Source organism: Harpia harpyja, chromosome 5 (assembly GCF_026419915.1).
Source record: "Harpia harpyja isolate bHarHar1 chromosome 5, bHarHar1 primary haplotype, whole genome shotgun sequence".
In the NCBI taxonomy this organism is placed as follows: Eukaryota; Metazoa; Chordata; class Aves; order Accipitriformes; family Accipitridae; genus Harpia; species Harpia harpyja.
In genome coordinates this window covers 31,019,457-31,041,493 of record NC_068944.1, presented here as the reverse complement: position 1 = coordinate 31,041,493, position 22,037 = coordinate 31,019,457, and the positions used below count along the sequence as shown (strand labels likewise).

Below are 22,037 nucleotides of genomic sequence, written 5' to 3'. Positions count from 1 at the left end.
TCATTCTGGATATCTCATGTACCTCTGACATAGTGAATAAACACACAGCCTAGTGAACTGAGGCTCCTTATGCCAACAGTAGAGTCTGTAAAATGTAGATTAGGTGCTTCTTTCTCTCGGTTGATTATGTGAGACAGCCTAAGGTTATGTGACGGGATTATCCCCTCTATCTAATTGCACAGGTCTCTCTTTACTCTCTTTAACTAATATCAATAAAGGACTGCAGAAGAACACGTGTTCTGCAGCTCTGATCTGTGCTATGGGGGAAAAGGCAAGAGGCATACTCAGCCTCAGAGTTTGCTGATGTGTAATGATATGATAATGGTTTATTTGATCATATGATACCCTGAAATGTCAATCCCCCGTTCCTATTGATTTTGGTAAAAGACTCATCTGTAAATCCAAAGGTGACAATTAATTCTTTTATTTACTGTGCCTCCCTTTATTTGTCCCTTTCAGTACTACAGAAGTTTGTTAGTGATATAAACTACTAACTGCTCTGAACTGACTCTGAGAAATTGATTGAACACAAGTACTTTATCATTGGAAAGATAAGACAGTTAAAACTTCCTTATCATGATAGATTTCATCAAAATATAAAAATGACAAAAGTTACAGGGCACCAAACTCCAACCCTGTACAAGCAAGGTCTGCAAACATTCTCGTTCTGTAGCAGAATGGGCACACACACATGCAGACAGACATACGCCTGCTCCCAAAATTCTGCAATTGCCAAATTGTTGCTTAGTGTCTGTTTGCTACTGACCTGAAATGAGGGATATAAGGATTGAAATCCTCTGAAAAGGCATTCTGAACTTCAGACACATTTTCGAAGAAAAGTTTCACCTAAGCTGGTATGTTCCAATATTTTGGCTTCGATGAACTGCCCTTCTGCTGGCAGAAAATTCTTGACAAATTCTTAAATAGGAATATTTTAACTTCATTTTTTGAGTTCAAAACTTAACCTGCCCCCTAACTACATGCTCTATTTTCTTTCATAAAGTATTAATATGGCATGTAATACTTTATTACATATTCCTGTCTCTTGACTTTATAAAACTGGGTGTTACAACTTGGCTGAGGAGTTTTGCATCTTAGTTATTGGTAGATGGATATATAACGGCTAGGAAATGAATTTAATGGAATTAGCTTTCTAACATTTAACATTAAAATTTCAAAAGCAACCCTCCCCTCCAAAAATATTTTTTTCTGATTTTTGTTTTAATTGTTACTGAGAGAAATGACTTTATTTTGGATTCTCTGTTGTGTTAAAACAACATGAGAACCCAGGGTGAGCCTCTTCATGAAAACTAACAGCTTTCCTCCCTCTTCTGGATGTTGCCTGGGTTAGCTCTAGAACGGACACTGCTTGTGAGCTATAGATTCAAGATTAGCTTAGAAAAAGTTGCCTTTCTTTCCATGGAGGTCATCCTTCCTAAAGTAGTAATTGAGGCTTTTTATAAGAAATGGCATCTGGATCTACTTCAAATCAAAAAAAGCAGTATCAGCTAGAAAAGTTACATATGGGTGAAATATGAACCTAGTTGTCGTCTACTAACTTAACTGAAGATAAAAGAGTATGATTTTGCAAAATATCACAGCCTGGGAAACATATGGGAGGAATGCTGGGAGCAAAGAATACAATGCCTTGCCTAATGTTTCTTTTTTTTCATTCCACCTGTGAAAGAAAACAGATTCACAACCCTTCTTGTTGGATAATACTCTTTCATGGTAGCAACTACAACACACTTACAAACGTATTTTTGGAGACAGCAGTTATTAAAAATATGTTTCAGGTCCAAAGTTGTACTACCAGAAAAATCCAAAACATTCTCAAAATACTTCCAATTTGACATTTGATTTAATAATGAGATTATAACTGATGTAATGAGGTTAAGCCACATGACCCAAAACTTAAGCACATTACTCTAGTTCTCAGTATTTATTGGTGTGAGTTTTATGTGTTTGTGTGCCACGTTGAAGGGCACTAACCTTCTGTGCTAAATTACAGTCTAGATCACCCTGACACAACTTGATTTAATCTTTAATCATAATTAATCTTTATCTTAATCTTTAAAAATCTTACACAGACCATGCATTTTTTTGGAATTGTCAGGCCTGTTCTCGTGCTTCTTACCCTGAACTTTTTAACTCAAGGCGTTTTAACTCCTTGTTGACCTCGCAAGAAGGATTACATATAAATTATTGTACAGGATCCCCAAATGCTGCTGCCCTGTATAACAAAGTGTTATTAATAAAAATCAAGCTGCTAAATCCAAGTAAATGAAAAAACAGAGTATTTATGAACAATACCAACAAGGTAACTGCTACATGTAGGATTAGGAATGAAACCATGTTATGCTCATTTATCAATTTTTATTACTACCATTTAGGAAAACAGAAAAGGCAAGAAAGAAAACTAAAGCAGTGATGGCAAAAGATTTAAGAAGCCAAGCCATGGGGAAGACTTCGTGGAATTCCCTGTGGTGAGGAGAAAGCTGATCACATACTTTTGCCTGTGGCTCAGGGGGTTGCTTGGAACCAAGGGAGGTTTGTGGCTTGGCTGCAGTTCACCGGGCTTGTTTGGGGAATAGGTGGTGTGAGCAGGTGAGAGTTCTTGCAAAAAGAGTGTTAAAGAATCATTCTGCTTGCTGGCCTATTAACTACAGCGTAAATAAGGCAATTGGGCTGGCTTAGCTGAAAGTGAAGACAAAGCGACAGCAACCAGAGAGCAAATAAACATGACTGTATTGGAATTTAAAGGTATGGTGTAAGGAAGACAAAATGCTGTTGGTGTTAATAATTAAACTTGCAGAAACAAAGAAGACAATGCAAAAGTTGCGCTATTTATGTGGTAATTTAGTACTTTATTGTTGATAAAAAGTGTTTTAAACAGAAAAGTTGTGACAGAATCACGCAATCTTTCTGCCTGAACAATACAGAATATGGAGGCAGCCAGGTAAAACTTGGCAATGTGTACAGGAGTATTATTAATTGAAGGAAAGACGGACTCAAGATAGATCATTACACAGAAGAAAAAAACCAGCTAGTTAAACCATAGTTTACTACACCTGACTCAAGACTGGGTATGAGCAATAAGAAATAACATAAACATGTGAGATTTTAAATTAGTATTGCAGACTTTAAAACTGGATGTTATATGGGCAGCACATTCATACGTGTATTATTTTAACCCCCAGCTCTAACAAATGACTTACTTAAGCAGAATACCACCTTCTACTTCCTTGGATAGTGGAACCTCTGACAGCTTCAGTGACGCTTGTGTCAGGCTCAGGTTCTACACTCGGTGACTACAGTAGTTTAAGGTACATTTGCTTCCCTCAAGGTCTTCTGGCATACCTTCCTGCCCGTTGTCTCACAGCACCCTATGTTCACAGTTATAAAGCCACAATGGTTTGGGGTGTCACTCTTTCAAATGGATTCCAGAAGGGACCCAGATGAAAAATCATCAAACCTCTCCCTCTTCGCCTGTCCAAAAAAGTGGTTACTTTTCTCCAACATATCAGTGGCCTGATTTTGTTAACAGAACATCGTCATGCACAATTGTGCCAATGAAGCCTGGGAAGCATGTTAGTTTAGTTTCACGCATGTACTTCCTATAGCAGCATTTGTTGGACTTGATGAAATATATGACCTTTTGGAACGACTGACAGATGTGTTGATTATTGTAGCTTTGGAGACATTGATGGTTTTGCAGTTGGTGCTCTGGCAAGATCTTGTTTGATTTTGTGTTTGCTGATCCATAGAAAATTCACTTTTGGATGGTTAGATTGGAAACAGGAATGAAGAGGGAGTTTTTTTGAACTATAATCTTCCTCCAGAATAAGCTACAATTTTTTAAGAACTTTTCTGCATAAATTCCATTGCAGGGTGAAATAAAGCAAACAGCAATGTATACTCAGTGGAATTTTCTTTTCTTACAATAATAAGTAAATTGCAATATTGTGACTTATTCAAAGAAGTGATCTACTTATTGTGCAGTAATTTTTTTACTGAAGAAAGTAATATTTAAAGAAGATGGGGGATGTTTCAAGTGTTCTCTTCAGAGCAGATACCCGGGCCTAGTCATCTACCACAACTGTGTGTGAGTCATGCTGCTGCTCCTGCAGCGTCCTGCTGCTGGAGATTCAATTAAACATGACACATCCATCTTCTGAAATTCCATTTTGATATTCTTCCACAAATGCCTCTATATATTTAAGTTATTATTCCGCAGGTTTTCTCATGATCATCACAGCAGCATTTAAAGTCTTAGAAAAGTGCACCTAACAGTCTAAGCAATTAAAACAAAATTAATACTGTTGAGCTGAAGACATGGAACTTGCTTTTAGTTATGCAGAGACAGTGATGTATACAGCACCACTTAATGTTCCTCCACACAAAAGTTAGGGCCAGTCTTAAGATTTCATGTATCACGGGTCTCACTCTTGTCTCTGACAAGATTCTGCAAGTTGTCATTGTATTGATCTTCTAATGTCCTTCTCTATGTTCACAGCATACAATCAAATCTTCTAAAACAATATCAAAACCACTAATAAAAGTGGAATACTGGAGAAGCATGTGTCAATTAATACTCAGTTATTACAGTTGACACAGTAAATCAATAGCTTTAATATGTAAAAATAAAGCAGTAATAGCACTGCATCACATATAAAATAAATTTTACTTTAATGTGAGATAGTAACAAGACATAAAGATACAGTACATTTTTGCTTCACAAACCCATGTTCATGTCCATAGGGACCCTCTATATTAGTCAGCTGATGCTTAAAATTTAAGTAAGTCATATATGTATATAGTAGTTCGATGTTGTATTTTTATAGTTAGTTTTACACTCTGCTCAATAAAATAAATGACGTACATCCAGTTACATAGCCGCTACTGGCAATTCAGGAACAATTTTGTGACAAAATGCATCACTCAGTCTATCCATCTATCTGATACCCATTGCAATAACATCCGTCAAAATATTACTGACAAATCTCTGTTTCAGAACTGAAGGAGCAGAATTAATCTCTCTCCTATGGAAACTCTTACTGGGAAATTCTTATGTCTATGCTCTGCATCAAAGTGACAATCAGGAAATTCCATGATGTGGGTATAGATCATTACTGTGTATACTGTATTCTACTGTACATAGAAATGTTCCTATTCAAGATCTGGCAAGATTGGAGGATAGAGTAACCTCTTTTTGACTGTTTAAGTAAAAGGTCTTTTAAGAAAACATGCAGTTTTGTTATTACTATGACTTACTTGCATCACTACTTTACTGATTAACCAATAATCTTGTATTTCTGGCTCAGACTTTTACATGTCAAGTGACTTAGGCTTTTTACATTTATGATACAAAAATATTGATATGGAAGCCTGCAGTGTTTGGAAGCTGTTCACCTGTGACTGAAGTGAAGGAAGTGATAAGGTCATCCCCTCAGCTTAAACAACTCTACTTGACCATGAGCCGTACTGGGTAAAACAAAATGAAGCTATCAGTAACGCCTATTGCATAAAAACGATAGTGCAAGTATAATGACTGAGATGAAATAGTACTGCGGGGGGGGGGGAGCAATTCCGTATCTCCATTTGTTTTACCCTATGTCTAAATAAACTCAACACACGTTAACAATACAGACCTGGATTCTTATGCAACCGGATCCCGCTGCCATCTCAGGTGCACTCAGGCACATCCTGGCCAAGTGCCAAGCGCATGGCACACATCTTCCCATCGGTGACAGCGTTCTGCAGGGGAACAGAGTGATCGCTGACTTGACCCTATCACCTAGCAACTTGTGGTAGCCAAGGTTAGTTGCTGTAGCAAGAAAGAAGAACAGCTGCTTGATGTGAAGCTTATGTTACCGACTTTTAAAATACCTTTTTCGTGCAATTGGCTCAAGAGCAAACTGCTAATGGAGTGTGTAGATTATCGCATATGAATTCAGAAAATTTGAAAGCACAAGTGTAGCCAAATCTGCAGGAAATGCTTTCTAATCTGCCCTGTGGAGAACTGTTGAGTCTGCTAGTCCTGACTCCCATTTCCAACCGTTCTGCACCACAAGCGGCTCAACTACGACGAGACCCGCCTGTGACGGCACTTGGCAGAGGGGCAGTACCGACTGTGAAGGGGAAGAGGGGGAAGACAGCATCACCTCTGAAAAGCGGGCAAGGGCGGGGTAGGCCGAGCTCCTGAGAGGCCTGGCGGTGCTCCCGCCGCGGGACCCGGCCCTTCCCCGCCATGTCCCGCAAAAGGCCGAGGCAGGGGACACGGAAAAGGTATCCCCCGCCTGACGGCCAGGCACAACCGGAGCTCGTGGAGAGAGGAGCCCGCTCTCCCCTCAACACCCGCTTCCCCACAACGGCTTTTCCCGCCCCGACCTCACGTGACAGCCGCGCGGACCCCGGCGGACCCCGGCCGCGCCGGGCCGGGCCAGCCCGCCTTGCCCCCCTACCCCCGCCCCGGTGATACAAGCGCCCGTCCACGCACCAGCCAATCGGGCTCGCGGGCTCGCTTCTCCCTGGCCTCCCATTGGTCCGGAGGGCGGGGCGGCGCGCGCGCCGCCACCGCACTATAGCGGCTGCACCTTCGCCGCCCCCCCCGGCCCCCTCCGCCGGAGCGCGGGGCGGGCGCGTGCCCGCCCGCCGCAGTTCTGCAGTCCGCCGCTGCCGCCGCCGCGCCGGGGCTCGCGCACGCTCCAACCGCCGCAGTAGCCGGGTCTCGGCGGGGCGGGGTGGGGCGGGGCCGGGCCGCGCCGCGCGGCTGCAGCGCGCTCCCCGCCGGTGCGGGAGGAGGTGGGAGCGGCGGGGCCGGGCTGGGCGCGGAGGTGACTGCCCGCCGGCAGCGGGGATGCTGCTGCCGCTACCACCGCCGCCGCCGCCGCTGCTTGTGAGAGGGCAGCAGGCGGGAGAGCGAGCGGCCGCGGCGCCCGGCGGCATGAGCAGCGGCGGGAACGTTCCCCGAGCCCCGCGGCAGCGCTAGGGGCCCCTCCCGGCTCCGGCCGCCACCTGCGAGCCGCGGCGGCGGGTTCAGCCCGGCCGGAGGCGCAGCGCGAAGGAAGGCGGGCGGCCGGGCCGGCCACAAAGCGCCGCCGTCGCCCTCCCGCCTCCTCGAGCCGCGGCGCTGCCCCTGCCGGCCCCCACCGGCCCACCCGCTCCCGGGGAGGCGGCGGGAGGGAGGGGGCGAGCGAGCAGAGCCCCCTCGTCACCTTCTGGCTGCCCGACCCATGGGAGGAGCGGGCCGCCTCCCTCTGGGAAGCGCCGCCGCGGCTCGCCGGGACTGAGCGGAGCGGCCGGCCGCCGGCGCGGAGGGAGGATGCCACTGCTCCGGAAGGTGCTGCGGATCTCCAATCGCTCCATGCTCGCCTTCATCTTCTTCTTCTCCTTTTCCTCCTCCTGCCTCTACTTCATCTATGTGGCCCCCGGGATCGGTGAGTCGGGAGCCGCCCCCTCGGGAAGGCGGGGGGGGGGGGTGGTGGCGGGGGTGGGCGCTGCGGGGGGGCGGGGGGGGCTCGGCGGTGCGCACCCGCCTCCCCCGGCCTGTCACGCCGGGCACCGCCGGGGGGGGGGGGGGGCACGGGCGGCGCCGGCCGATGGGCTTCCCGGCTGCCGAAACGCGAGCCCCCGCTGCCGAGGGAGGGTCGGGGCGGCGGTAACGTGTGTTAATCTCGCATCTTTGTTCTGTTGGTTTCAAATGCTCTAGAAGATTCATCGGCCGTCGCGAGGTAGGTGAATGCTGTTCTTGCTTCCCAGGCCGGAAAAGTGAGGCAAAAAAGCAGCTCACCGTTTCATCGTGTTACAAATTAACGGTAGAAACCAGGAAAGAACTGCAAAACTGCCTCCTGGAGTCACTTGAATGCGTTCATCTTTTACATCATTAGTAACTTCATTAATAATAAAGCACATGTGAACAGAAATTAAGAACCAATTTGGATATTTGTTGTTTACTTCTGTCAGTGGGATCTCTCTTTACAGGTTTTTACAGTTCCACTTCCACTTCTGGAAGAACCGCTTCAGAGGGGAGACGAACAGTTTCTTTAAGAAAAGCTATGTAAAATAACTGTGGGAGTCTGGGTCAGACAAAAAACCGTGCTGTTTTCCTTAGTTTGCTCTTCCACTGTTTCTGGGAGACCATCAGGCTTTCTCTCGCTGGATGATCCTTTCAGAACTGGTTAGCTTTGCCCCTGAGCTAAGGCAAGCGGTATCCTGCATGGCGATTTGTGGTGTTTTACTCTGTTGGGTGTCTTGGTTGAGCAGTGTTTTACTTTTTTTTCCTAGGGAACATTGACGCTTTCTTCTGCACTTCTCCTTGCTTATCAGGTGCTGCCTAAATACCTGTAAAACCGTTTCGCTCTTTGTCCTCACTGCTTAAAACTCCCTCTGCAGCCGTTACTATAAAACATCCACATTGATTTGACCACTGAATCTGCAGGAATTGTTTCCTGTTGACTGGTGTCTTTATGTTGTTTGGCTTCCTCTTGCTCACAATCTTCTCTTTAGCTTGTAAACCCGTTCAAGGTGCAACGACTTCTCCCATACTCATAGCACTTCATACAATATTGACATGCCTGTCAATTATTATTACAGTTCAAATAAATATAAAAAAATACTAGGGTATATATCGTGGATTGGAGTTCTTGAGTTTCTTGTCTGTTAGTGTTTCCCCACTGAAAGGGATGTAATTTAGTCTTGTAAGTGAGAGAATGATGCTGCTAGGGTCCATTTAGACATCTTAGTTCTATGAGACACTAGTGCAATATCAGAGTAGACTTTAATTACAAGCAGTTGGTGTATGATTTAGAAAGCAAAGTGCAGTTTCTGCATCTTTATAAGTGAAACTCAACATCTTACGTGATGTACGCAGCTGGAGTTTTACTTCATTATTTAAATTTTTCTTCTTCAATGGGTATCTTCTTAGAAGTATGTCCTCTTCTTATGAAACAAGACTTATGCAGTACCTTGTTCAGAATCAGAGCCTCTAGTGATGAGACTTTTCTTTCCTGACTTCATTTTGCTGCTCAGCTATTGGGGTTTACATGTCTGTTCAGTTTCCTTTGTACCAGGAGTGAAATGAAATCAACAGTATGCACCAAAAGTATTCTTGAGGTAGGTTATTTATGTCTGATCAACCTTAAGAAAAAAATAATACTCAAACTGGTCTGTCTGGCTATCTCGTATACTGCAGTTAGCCCTTCCAAGCTGTGGTTTAACAATACAAAAATCTTCAGTAGTTACACGAGTTTGTGAGATTACACTCTTTCCAGCTACTGTTCAATGGTGTGCTGCCCTAACTGGGTATGCAGTTGTGTTGTGAACTCATCCAGCTTAAATCAAAACCCTACAGTATTGGAGTTATTCTTTGTCTGCAGCACTTCTTGGATCCAGTTTGAAATGCTGCCATGCTGTGCTGGTCTTACTGGGGGACAGAATATAGAAAATGGTGAAGGAAAGGGCAATAGGAAAGTTTTACGCTGGTAATCTAAGCCTGTCAGCTTGCAGATGTGGTGCTGATTTGCCAGGAATTTGCTCCTGGAAATATTACTGTGTAGAATGGAGAGAAAGAAGGTTAAATATTATCTTAAAACCAACAGACACTCTGGCAGTATTCTTGGGGAAAATGTAAGAATGGAAGATTTTAAAAAAATCCAGTAGCACCCCACCCCCCAAATTTATAGGCAGATGATTAATCTAATAATCCTATGCTGTATGCTCATGCCATTTGCATATTGCGATAGAACAGAATATTTCAGTGTACTTGCTGCTTTCCCCTGAGTGTGATGAAATAGGTATATCTAAGTCAAAGCTGATTGTGTGTGTGGTGAGGAGGAGGGCTTAAGATTGCTTATGGAAGTTCAGCTGCCTTACCTGTTAACAGCTTTTCATGAAATATATTCTGCAGTTAAGTCATAAATGGTTGCGATATGTCATAATTTATGTGTACAAATATGTTTTAGTGAAGATATTTTGGTTCATCAGAACACTTTCTCCCTCAACAAGCTACAAGACACAGTTGCAGGGAGGAGGAATGTTCTAATTGTGTTGTAGGGAACTGGGGCTGCTCCCTGGCTGGTTTCTCTTCCTGATGGTCAGAGGAACTGAAAAGAGAGGGAGAAGTTGGACTCCCAAGTGTTAGATGGACCAGCAGTGTACTGGAAGGTGGGAGGGGAAAAATAAGTGGGTTATGTAGCAGAATGGCTTCCCGAGATGTCAAAGCTGAGTGAAAATTTGAATTCTTATGGGCTAATAGAGTGGAATTCCCTCCTAGCAAGCAGTTTGTGGCTTATCAAAGGGAGGAGATGTTTGTACAAGTAAGCCCTTAGCACTGGGAGAATTCTCAAAGAGGTCATTATCACATTCCCTCTCTCCTTCACGCTAATTGGAAAATAGAGTTACTGCATTTTTTTAGCGAAATTGCAGATTTTGTGACAGATGCCGTTTGGGTCAATTTAGAATACTGACAATTTTTTTAGAGGGAAAAATCTTAATTATTTTGAGGTCTTTAATATTTCTATCTAATATTTTAATGTTTTTATTTGTACAGTACTTAGTCGTATATCACTTTTTTTGGTAGAGGCCTTGCAGACTGTTAGTTCTTCGGGAAATAGAAACTTTTGTTATCCCATGTATTTCAGAATATGAGGAGAGGAAAAGCATTTAAATTTCAGGTTTTCAGACAGTGCTCTGTGTTTTGAGACCAAGACCTATAATATTCCATATAATATAAAAATACAAAGTTTGTATGGTTGAGAAGAATTCATACGCTATGTTGGGGTTGTTCACATGCCTCCTTTCCCCTCTTCTGTAAAAACAGAAGATGGGATGAGGTAGAGATGGCTGCAACCTTACCTCAGCACCCTGGTGGTCTTTTGATAGTCAGAGGAGCTCAAACACAGAAGCAGATTGATTTCTAACTGCTGATTAGAGAAGACAACTGTTTTTCTGGTTTTAATTTTCCCTGTTTAATTGAGTGGATGTTTTGAAGCAAAACCTAGAGGGATAGGATTGCAAGGTAAAATGGTGGAAAACATTTTAAATGTTTAAAATATGAAAATCCCATCTAAATGTTTAAATGATACTTCTATGTGATAGCCTCAAGTATTTGATGGAAGCAGATAACAGGTGCTACTTCTCCAGAAAGACCACTTTTCTGACAGTACTTCATCTGGTGCTCCTTCTCTTGTACATGAAATGAAAAGATATAGACTGAGGTTGCTGGTTTTGAATTAGTCAATGAAGATTGCCTGTAATTCTGAAACTTCACTGGAAGTTACAAATATCCATGTTTACTGCAGTTAGAGACTGAAGAAGCTAGCTGAGAGCTGGGATCTTTGGCATCAATACATTCTTTTTCAGTTATAGATAACAGTACGATAAAAGGCACTTGAGTAGTCGATGTCTGGTGCTGACAGCTATTCAGAACATGTATTTAGGTTCAAGTTTACATCATGGAAAGGATCCAAAGATGTGGAGAATAAGACAAAGTAGCAAGGCAGTGGTGACCAAGAGAGAGCATGTGCTGATCTTATTTCACTGCCAAGCCAATCCAAGTACTGCCAGAGAAATTTTTTCTTCGTTTTTCCGATTTTCTATCAGCATCATAACTGAAATCACATTGAACAACATAACTGATCTCAGAAAGTGATCTCTTACTCATCTCTGGGTTATTCCTTTCTGTCTGTCTCCAGCAGAGAAGCTTTACCAGATTGGGTGGAAGAGTACTTTGGAGCTCTCCATATTGTAGTAAATTGCAGTCTGACTTGGTCAGCTTGGACATGATGACCTCTGTAGTTCTCATAAGAACTGGTTATGGAACAGTGCAGTGATCAGGGAAGATGCAGTCTGTCTTTGATCAGTAACTAGAAATCCTGAATGGTGGAATGCGATTGAGGAGGAAAAAACAGCTACTGTTTTCTCTCTTCTGGTCTTCTGCTTCTCTTATTAAAACTTTACTACTCTGGCGATCCTAACCAAAGAGCAGCTGTGCAGGCTAGGTGGAACTTGGAAACACCTCCATTGGTTTTAGCTCACAATTTGGTATCAATTTATTTCCTATTCTGTGATTAGGAAATAATTTTCCTAATAGGAAAGGGTGATATCACTGCTTTTTGAACTTGTGCACAAATGGAGGAAAGAGCTGAAAATGCTATCGGCAAGATAAATGGTTGCCAGTGCTTCCAGGTGCTGAGCCCATTAGATATGGGCTCAGCTGTTGTGCTAATAGTCTTTGTTCCTGGCATCTGTGGCAGTTGTGGTATTTCTGAAGACTTGCTGTTTGTTTATAGAATAATTTAGATTGGCAGGGACCTCTGGAAGTCATCTGATCCAACCTCCTGCTGAAAGCAGATTCTGCTAGATCGGATTGCTCAGGGCCATGTCCAGTTGAGTTTTGAATAACTCCAGGGATGGAGATTCTGCAGTCTCTCTGGGAAACCTGTTCCAGTGTTTGACAACTGTGAGAAAATTGTAGTATGTAATCGTAATTTCCCATCTTGCACCTTGTGTTCATTGCCTTGTGTCTTTTCTCTGTGTACCTCCAAGTGTTCAATTTCATCTTCTCAATACACTTCTACATAGCTGAAGACAGCAAAAAAATTCATCTTCCCCTTAGCCATTTCTACTTAAGACTGAACAAACCCATTTCTTTCAGTGTCTACTCGTACATCATATGTTCTCTTGGAAGGTTTCCTCTGGGTTTACTCTGGTTATGTTAATGTCTGTCTCTTACTGAGATCCCCAAACTGGACACAGTACCCCAAATATGGTTTCACAAGTTGCTGAATAGAGGAGAGTAGCTGCTCCTATCGACCTGCTGGTTATGCTGTTGCTAATACAAGGCAGCATACTGTTGACTGTGTTTACCATAACAATATGTGGATGGTAATACCTTGTCTGAGGATTTTGTAATAGAGTCTGTGTCTTCAAGGCAGTAGGTTCAATGCAACTCAAGGGCTGCACTGAAATAGAAAGAATACAGCTAGCCTGTTTAAAACAAAACAAATCCTTTGTTACTCTCCTCCTTTGCTGTATTGAAGTGTCATCTGGTAAAAGGCTGATGGGTTTTGCAGGATGTGGTAGGAAGGGTTTCACTGTTTTTTTTGCTGCCATCGCCTTCTTTTAGTCCTTTCTAGCGAATTGTTCTCATGGGTCTCTTACAAGTTTCTTGACTGAATGAAACTTGTCTGTCTCTTTGTTTTGTAATTTCTGCAGGGAAATGTCTGTACAACAGACCTGGTTGTTGTTTGGGAGCTATGTTATTTGGGAGCTGTGTTCCTTTATTAAAGTTCACTTGTTATTAAAGGCTTCATTTGGAGGCAGGAGTAATTTCATTAGCTGTAGTGGTCTTTTTCTTGCTCGCATTGCAGTTTTTCACTTCAGTTCCACAAATTACAACCAAACCCTTTAACAGAAAAATTATAGTCAACTTTCTGATGAATAGGATCTTCCTTTTTTTCCTTGTGCAAAGAGGAGTATGAGGCTTATGCATTCTTCTGCTTGATCAGTGATTTCCAGTGATCAAAAGTTCCCTGGCATTCTAATGGCTTGAGCTCATTATGAGCTCAGGTGGTTTCATGGGTAAGTTTTCTGCCTTAGTCTGGGAGGTGCAAAGATTTTTCCATTATGTTGGCCCAGCACAGTCATTCCTAGCACCTGATGCTGAATAAATTATTGCAGTTCAGTCATTCATGACTTTCACTTTTACCAACAGATAAGCTTTGACTAAACATGCATATTTCTTTCTGAACCAGTTGTTTTGCATCTTTATCTGATAAGTTTTCCTAAAGCTCTTAGGTATACTTCGTTATTAGTCAGGGAACTTGCCTGCATAAGATTCCGTGGAGTATTCATTTTGTGGTATTGCTCTTAGTCAGAAAAGGAAAAAAAATACAGGCACTTACGGTGTGCAGCTAACTTCACAAGGACAAAGTAATTGTGAGACCTCATGTGAAATGAGTTTTCACTTAAGCCAGCCGGTCATTTGAACGTGGCCTCCTCATCTGTCGAGGAGGAGAAACTGTATGCCCTGGAAACATTTATTTGAACTATGGTGCTTTACTGACTTGGCCAAAGCTTTAACTATTTCCACATCTGTCTGTGGTGAAAGGTAGCTTATCTACTGGCTTTTTGTTAATAAGACTGTTTCTGCAAGTGACTATATCTGCTTGCTTTTCTACAGCTCTTAGTTTGTTTTGGGTAATCTTTGGTATTCACATTATGCAATGGTATTATGGGGAGCAGCATGCGATGATTGTGCATCGTGTGGGATCCAGTGCTAGATTCTTGTGAATGCAGTGAAGAGATTGGTTTCAGGACTTTCAGATACAAAAGATGCTTTTTTTGCAAGGTATCCCCAATGGTCAGTTCACTTTCTTAAATTTGCAGTTTTCCTCCTTTACCTTCCCTTTATGGTATGTGTATTCTTTTTTAATTTAATTTATGATAATACTTGGAATATTTGATTTACAGGTACTACAGTTTTCTATTTTTCTCAGTAAATGAACTCATTAAAACAAAATTCTGGAAGAATTGGCTTAAAATATCACTATAAAACCATTTAATTGTTCATGTCCAAAGTCAGCCTGCCTAGAACAGTCTTCTCTGAACAAATGTCATAATGAAATTTAATTATGTACTTTAAAGTTGGGAGTTGAAACTTTGCTAAAATATTAGAAATTCAAGGAAAGTATTTACTTTCCTCATTGAACCTGCCTTGAGTGGAGGGAAAAACCAAACCAAATAAATATATAAGTTGTATTGGTGGTGGTTACAGCAATGCAGATTTTTAAATTTCTGTAGGACACTGTTTCAGAATTAGCTATTGAATTATTTCTGACTAGCTATGTAATCAACTAATAGCCCAAGATTGGAGTATAAAATAGTATGAAATGCGTTAGAAATTGTATTGAATGTTGTATCATTTATCATGCTTAAAAATATTTCTAGAGAAAGAAATTCTGATTTTTTTTTTTCTTCACTCATAAATGGAGACTTGATCAATGAGATTTCCTCTTTTACTGGCTCCAATAAACAGTGAACTGACATTTATTCAATTTCTCAGACTTGCAGTCAGAGGACTCATCCATTTGGCATGTCCTTTGTGGCAATGAGTATACAGAGTTTGTCTGGAGTATTGAAAAAACACCACCACTAAAACCAATTTTGAAGCCTCTCTGTTGTAGCTGATACAGGTTCATCCATCTGCACCATATGAATGATGCTATTAGCCTCCAGAAACATCAGTAGTTTTTGATAATTTCAGCAGATTGATGTGATCTTTTTGATATTTTCAGCAGATTGAGGTGATCTGTATCTTTCTAGTATATTTTCACTATGAGGATATACACATATGCAGACTCAAATGCAGTCTCACCACCCCTATGAAATGTTTGGATTTATTGTTAAATTACAAATAGTGTAAAACTGATATTAAATATGCAACGACAGATCAAGTAAAAAATATGTTTCAAGGAATAAAATTTTTTGCTTTTTTCTAGTTGTTGCATATGTTTTAAAAACAACTTCTGATTAACAACAAATGTGTAAAAATAAATAAAATCCTATGGCAGTTGAACACTTACTATAGGATTTAGCTATGTTCGCTGTAAATTGGAACCAATTTACAGCAGTCTTACATTACTTTGGGTATCGTCCTTCACTGCAAAATTGTTTAATGAATCTGTTTTACAGACTAAAGTCCCTGTCCTGTAGTTGTGGAAAATATTCCTACCTCCAAAGAATTGTGACTGTGATGTTTTAGAAGCAATCTTCAGCTGAGGTCTACTTACTGTATATTTAGATTAGTTTGTAGAATTTAATCTTTAACACTTTCGTGTTAATTTGCCATGCATGAACTCTGCCAATAGTGTATTTATAACTCTAGTATTGCTGAGAATAATACCATATAACCTTGAGATGTGAAGAGTTCCATGTGGGACTTGTTCTAGAAATGTCCTCATGAGATGATTCCCCAGTTACAATTACTAGTGGAGAACTTTCTGTTAACCCATTCGAATCCATGTCAATTTTTATGCAATGCGTTGAATGTGCTTTTCAGAAGTCCTATGAAAACATGTGTTGACTAGCAGACAAGTAACTTTAAGGGCAGTGCTCATTTGGCAAGACCCGATTTTCTGTAAAGCTGTGTTCATTGCATTTGAATTTTGCAGCGTCCCTGGATTTTCTGTGAAGTATCTCCTATCTGAGCTTTTCAGGTTTATTTTGTTCCGGAAGATCAGTATATAATGTTGCTACAGCTGCTCTGATGATCATCTTCTCACTTTTTAAGTATGGGGGGTGTTAACTTTTTCTGCTAATTGCTTTGAAAGGTTCTTTGAAATAAGGCTTTTTTCTTGTGTGTTTTTGGGTTTGGGTTGGGGTTTTTGTTTTGGGGTTGGGTTTTTTTTGTATAATAAAAGCTGCATTTTATATGAAATGTTATCTCCAAGTTTGTTCATCTTTTCTCCTTTGGCATTTAAGAAATCATAGTTTGTAATCTAATTAATGCTTTTTTTTTTTACTATCTTGTTAACATAATGACAGTTCTATCTTCCTACTGCTCTTCAGAATGTTAGTCATTGATCCGGTTTTAAGTTCAGTTCTCTTGTATACTTTACTACATTGATTGCTTCTAAGTGCATGGCACATTGTTTTGGCTTTGCTTTGGTATATGTGTACAGCATGATAAATTACTAAGTTTCTATATAAAACTGAGTTCTGTGCTTTTTTTCTGTGAAGCTAAGGGATGATAAACTAATGCAGTGTTGTGAGAAGTGCTTTAATTTTTGGTGTACTGCTTGGAAGGAGCTTGATTCCCCAATGGAGAGATCTGTGAATAAGACCTTTTTTTCTTTAAAAAAGGTGTAAATAGTCCTCGGATGAATATTTAAACAGGAAGCTACCTGATGTAAAAGATTGAGCCATTTTAACAGGTGTTTTTATATTTTAAGAATTAATGCATTCCCCTTGCCCCCAGCGGTCTTTTCTTCAGTCTAACACATAAAACTATTAATAGCTAGTGAGCTATAAATACTGGAGACAAAAAATGATCCATATGATATTTTTAACATTTCCTCTGAAATACAGGATGATCCTTTTAATGTGCTGATAGCTTTATCAGAATGAGTTTTAAATAATGCCCTAAACCCAGGACTTTTGATGACTGACATGTGGCTGTGTGTCCATGATTGCTGATACAGATCTGGATCAGTTGCTAGTGAAAATTTCATCTGAATTTAGTATGAGCTCATGCTCACACTGCAGCTGCTTTAGGTGCAACATTAAGTATGGTATTTATTCCAAGGTGCCCTATATGGGTGTGTTGTTTTATACCCTGCACTGCACTTCCCATTTGCTTGCCTTGTAAATTATGTGACAGTCTGGTTTCTATATGTTTCTTGAATCAGAAGTGCTGTTTCTTACTTACTATGGACCATGTACAGTGAAATAAGGAGAATATGAATAAACCTAGTTCTAAGTGGTTACACTGTTAGATGTTTTCTTTGGTTAAATGTGAAATTTTGCCTTCCGGGTTTGTGCATTGCCTTGCACTGTGACAGGAGTGATGGTTGGTACAAATGAAGAAAGACAACGGTGGAAGAAAATCACAGAATAGTTAAGATTAGATGGGACCTCTGGAGGTCATCTGGTCTAAACCCCTGGCTTAAGCAGGGCCACCTGGAGCCAGTTGCCCAGGACTGTGTGCAGGTGGCTTCAGAGTATCTCTGAGGATAGAGACTCCACAACCTCCATGGGCAACCTGTGTCAGTGCTCGGTCACCCTGACAGTAAAAAAGTGTTTCCTGATGTTCAGAGGTAACCTCCTGTGTTTCAGTTGGTGCCTATTGCCTCTGGTCCTGTCAGTGGGTACCACTGAAAAGAGCCTGGCTCTGTCTTCTTTGCATCCTCCCTTCATATACATTATATACATATACACCCACCCTTTATATACACTGATATCATCCCCCTGAGCCTTCTCTTCTCCAGGCTGAAGAGTCCCAGCTCTCTCAGCCTTTCCTCATAGGAGAGATGCTCCAGTCCCTTTGTCTTCTTCATGGCCTTTTGTTGGATTCTCTCCAGTATGTCCATGTCTCTCGTAGTGTGGAGCCCAGAACTGGACACAGTACTCCAGGTGTGGCTTCATCACTGCTGAGTGAGGACTGGGAAGGATCACCTTGACCTGCTGGCAACATTCTTCCTCATGCAGCCCAGGATGCAATTGGCCGCCTTTGCAGCAGTGGCACATTGCTGGCTTATGTTCAACTTGGTGTCCATCAGGACCTCTAAGGCCTTTTCTGCCAAGCTGCTTTCCAGCTGGGTGGTCCCCAGCATATATTGGTGCCTGGTGGTGTTCCTCCCCAGGTGCAGGACTTTGCACTCCTCCTTGTTGAACTTCATGAGGTCCTTTTGGCCCATTTTTCCAGCCTGTTCAGGTCCCCTGGATGGCAGCATGATCCTCTGGTGTATCAGCTACTTATCCCAGTTTTGTGTCATAAGCAAATTTTCTGAGGGTACACTCTGCCCCATCATCCAGATCATTAATGAAGATGTTAAATGGGACTGGACCTGGTATTCACCCCTGGGGTACATCATTAGTCACTGGCCTCCAACTTGACTTTGTGCTGCTGATCACCACCCTCTGGGCCTGGTCAGTCAGTCATCTACCTCACTGTTTGCTCATCCAGCTTGTCTATGAGGATCTTATGTGATACAGTGTGAAAGGCTTTACTGAAGTCCTGGTAGACAATGTCCACCGCTCTCTCCTTATCTACCACGTCAGCAATTTTGTCACAGAAGTTTATCAAGTTGGCCAAGCATGACTTCCCCTTGGTGAAGACATGCTGACTACTCCTGATGACTTTCTTGTTGTTCATGTACCTGAAGAATGGTTTTCAGGATGAGCTGCTCCATCACCTTCCCGGGGATTGAGGTGAGGCTGACCAGCCTGTAGTTCCCTGGGTCGTCCTCCTTGCCCTTCTTGAAGATAGGAGTGACATTTGCTTTCCTCCAGTCTTTGGGCACTTCTCCCAGTCGCCACGATCAATCAAAGATTGTCAAGAGTGGCCTTGCAATGACATCTGCCAGCTCCCTTGGCACTTGTGGGTGTATCCCATCAGGGCCCATGGACTTAGGTATGCCCGGTTTGCTTAAGTATTCCCTGACCTGATCATCTTCCACCAAGGGTACATCTTCCTTCAGCCTTTCCCGTCGGTGTCTGTGACCTGGGATTCCTGAAGGACAGTCTCACTAGTAAAGACTGAGGCAAAGGTGGCATTCAATACTGCAGCCTTTTCCATGTCTTGTGTAACCAGGTCCCCTGTGCTGTTGAGCAATGGGTCTACTTTTTCCCTAGTTGTCGTTGTGTAACCTATGTACTTACAGAAACCCTTCTTGTTGCCTTTGACATCCCTGGCCAGATTCATTTCTATTTGGGCTTTAGCTGTCCTAACTGCATCCCTGGGTGCTCGGACGTCGTTTCTGTACTCTTCCCACGTTACCGGTACTTGCTTCTACCTTCTGTATGCTTTTTGTGTTTGATTTTTTTCCAGGAGCTCCTTGTTCATACATGCAGGCCTCTTGGCATTTTTGCTTGACTTCATATTCATTGGGATGGAGCTCTCTTGAGCTTGAAGCAGGTGATCCTTGAATATTATCCAGCTTTCTTGCCCCCCTCTTCCTTCAAGGTCCTTATCCTGTGGGACTCTTCCAAGCAGACCTTTGAAGAGGCCAAAGTCTGCTTTCTAAGTCCAGGGTTGTCAGCTTGCTTTGCCTTCTCCTTCCTGCCCAAGGATCCTGAACTCCACCATCTCATGGTCACTGCAGCCAAGGCTGCCTTGGATCTTCACATCTCCAGTGAGCCCCTCCTTCTTGGTAGAGTATGACGTCCAGCAGAGCACCTCCCCTGGTTGGCTCCTCTGTCACTTGTGTCAGGAAGTTACCGTCAGTGTACTCCAGGAACCTCCTGGACTGCTTTTATCTGGCTGTGTTGTCACTCCAGCAGATACTGGTGTGGTTGAAGTCCCCCATGAGGACTAGGGCCTGTGAATGTGAGCCTGTTTTCCTATCTGTCTGTAGAAGGCATGATACACTTGTTTGTCCTGGTCAGGTGGACTATAGCAGACACCCACTATAATGTCACCTTTAATCCTGACCCATAAGCTCCCAGTTGGCTCCTCTTCCATCCCCAGGCAGAGCTCCATGCACTCCAGCTGCTCTCTCACATAAAGGGTGATTCCACCTCCTCGTCTTCCCTTTCTGTCCTTCCTAAACAGTCTGTATCCCTCTGCTGCAACACTCCAGTCATGGGAGCCATCCCACCATGTCTCTGTGATCCCGATAAGATTGTAGCCCTGGAACTGCACGCAGATCTCTAAGTCGTGATGTTTATTTCCCATACTGTGTGCATTAGTATACAGGCACTTGAGGGACACCCCAGCATGTTAAGGGTCATATTCATTACAACATAGGTAACGTTTGTGGAAACCTGTGCCAAGCTCAGGAAGATGACTAGCATTATAGTACCAATGACAGCTGAAAAGAGGATTGCTGTGGAAGTCATCAAACTGCAGCCCTTGGTATTCTGTTAGTCATCTTCCCTCACCACACTAGGAGAAAAGATGTATTTCTGTGTTATGCTTCTGGCTGTTGTAGATTATCTTGAATGCTTTGTTGCTGTTGCTGCTGGTTGATGTGACGTGAACTGTGCTCTTCTTCAACAGGTCTTTGCCGACAAACCTGTGCCAGTAGATGAGATTTATTTTTAGGATTAAATTAATATCTTTGATTTTTGCCTGGTGCTTTTAGCTTCTGAAGTAATTAATTGGCATTGAAGCATCTGCTACTACCTAAGTAGCTGTTGAATGACAATAGGGTAAACTGATCAGGTCTGTACTCCTTGTAACTATGATTGTGCTGGGGACCCAGGTAGCTGGGACAAAGTGTGCACAGGAAGGATGATGTTTCATTGTGTTTATGTATTTAGGTAGAGCTGGATGGTGAGTTGACAAGCAGATCAGCCAGGAAGAGGAGGTGTTGGATTGGGGTAGACTACAAGAATAGCTTGATGAAAACATGACAAGGCTAGGTAGATCTTCCTGTTAGCAAGAGCAGCTCTTGAATACTTAAGCCAAGGTGGCAGCAGACTTTGCCTGGTTGTTTTTTTAATTCTGTCTTTTCATGATGCGAGCTTTTGAGAGAAATGCCTTTTCTAGCTTTGTCTCTCACAAAGGTCTCGTGTGTTTGTTGTAATTTTTCTCCTCTGTCAGAAGAAGGAAGTTGTCCTTGAACAAAGGGGAGATGCAGATGCTTTTGCAAAAAATCTGTTTTATCAAGGTTTATGTCTGCATTATCTGGACTACACTAAAGTTTCCCACAGGAATTGAGAACAGTTATACAGCCCTCTTGACTTTCTTGTGGACTTGTTTGAGGGTCTTAGTCTCAGTTCTGTACTGTATCACATTCCTAAAACTGCAACAGTAACATGTTTGAGTAGATTTTTCTAATATTACTTGCAGTAACTTCTGGAGCAAATCTTTGCTCTCAAGCATATCGGGAGCAATGCTGGAGAGTATGCTCGCTGGCTGCACAGTGTCCATAATTTCTGTCACTGCATGTGTAGTAAGTGACATCTGTCTAACGGCTGAAGTGTTTGCAATCAATGTGATTTGGTAGCAGCCAGAAAGAAATTTCCAAGGCTGGTGAACATGTAAGTAGAAGAAAAAGCACTGACCGTTCTCATTGAGAAAGGTGGTATCATTCTTAGGAAGTTTGAAGATACGGGCTTGTAGTGTTGATGATGAAAAAGGAACAAGAAGCACCTAATGAAATGATTTATGGGCTATCAGAAAGAGGTCTAAGCACAGGTCTTCGGAGACACATGCTTTGGATTTGTGACCAAAACAGTGTTGATAAACACAGTGTTTTAGCTATTGCTGCACAGTGCTTGCAAGCTTTTCTGTTTCCCAGTCTGTCCCCCACAGCAAGTAGACTGAGGCTGGACAAGAGGTTGGGAGGGTTCGCAGCTGGCACAGCTGACCT

At 42.4% G+C, this 22,037-nt stretch overlaps 1 protein-coding gene across 1 annotated transcript in view; it reads left to right on the top strand.

Annotated features, from left to right (window-relative positions):
* Positions 1-6,755: 6,755 nt before the first annotated feature.
* The window catches only part of B4GALT6 (beta-1,4-galactosyltransferase 6), a 35,337-nt gene continuing 20,055 nt past the window's right edge, over positions 6,756-22,037 (top strand). The window contains exon 1 of the mRNA XM_052786808.1: positions 6,756-7,439. Coding sequence (XP_052642768.1) covers positions 7,325-7,439 — 115 coding nt within the window. The 5' untranslated portion in view covers positions 6,756-7,324. The remainder of the gene's footprint in view (positions 7,440-22,037) is intronic.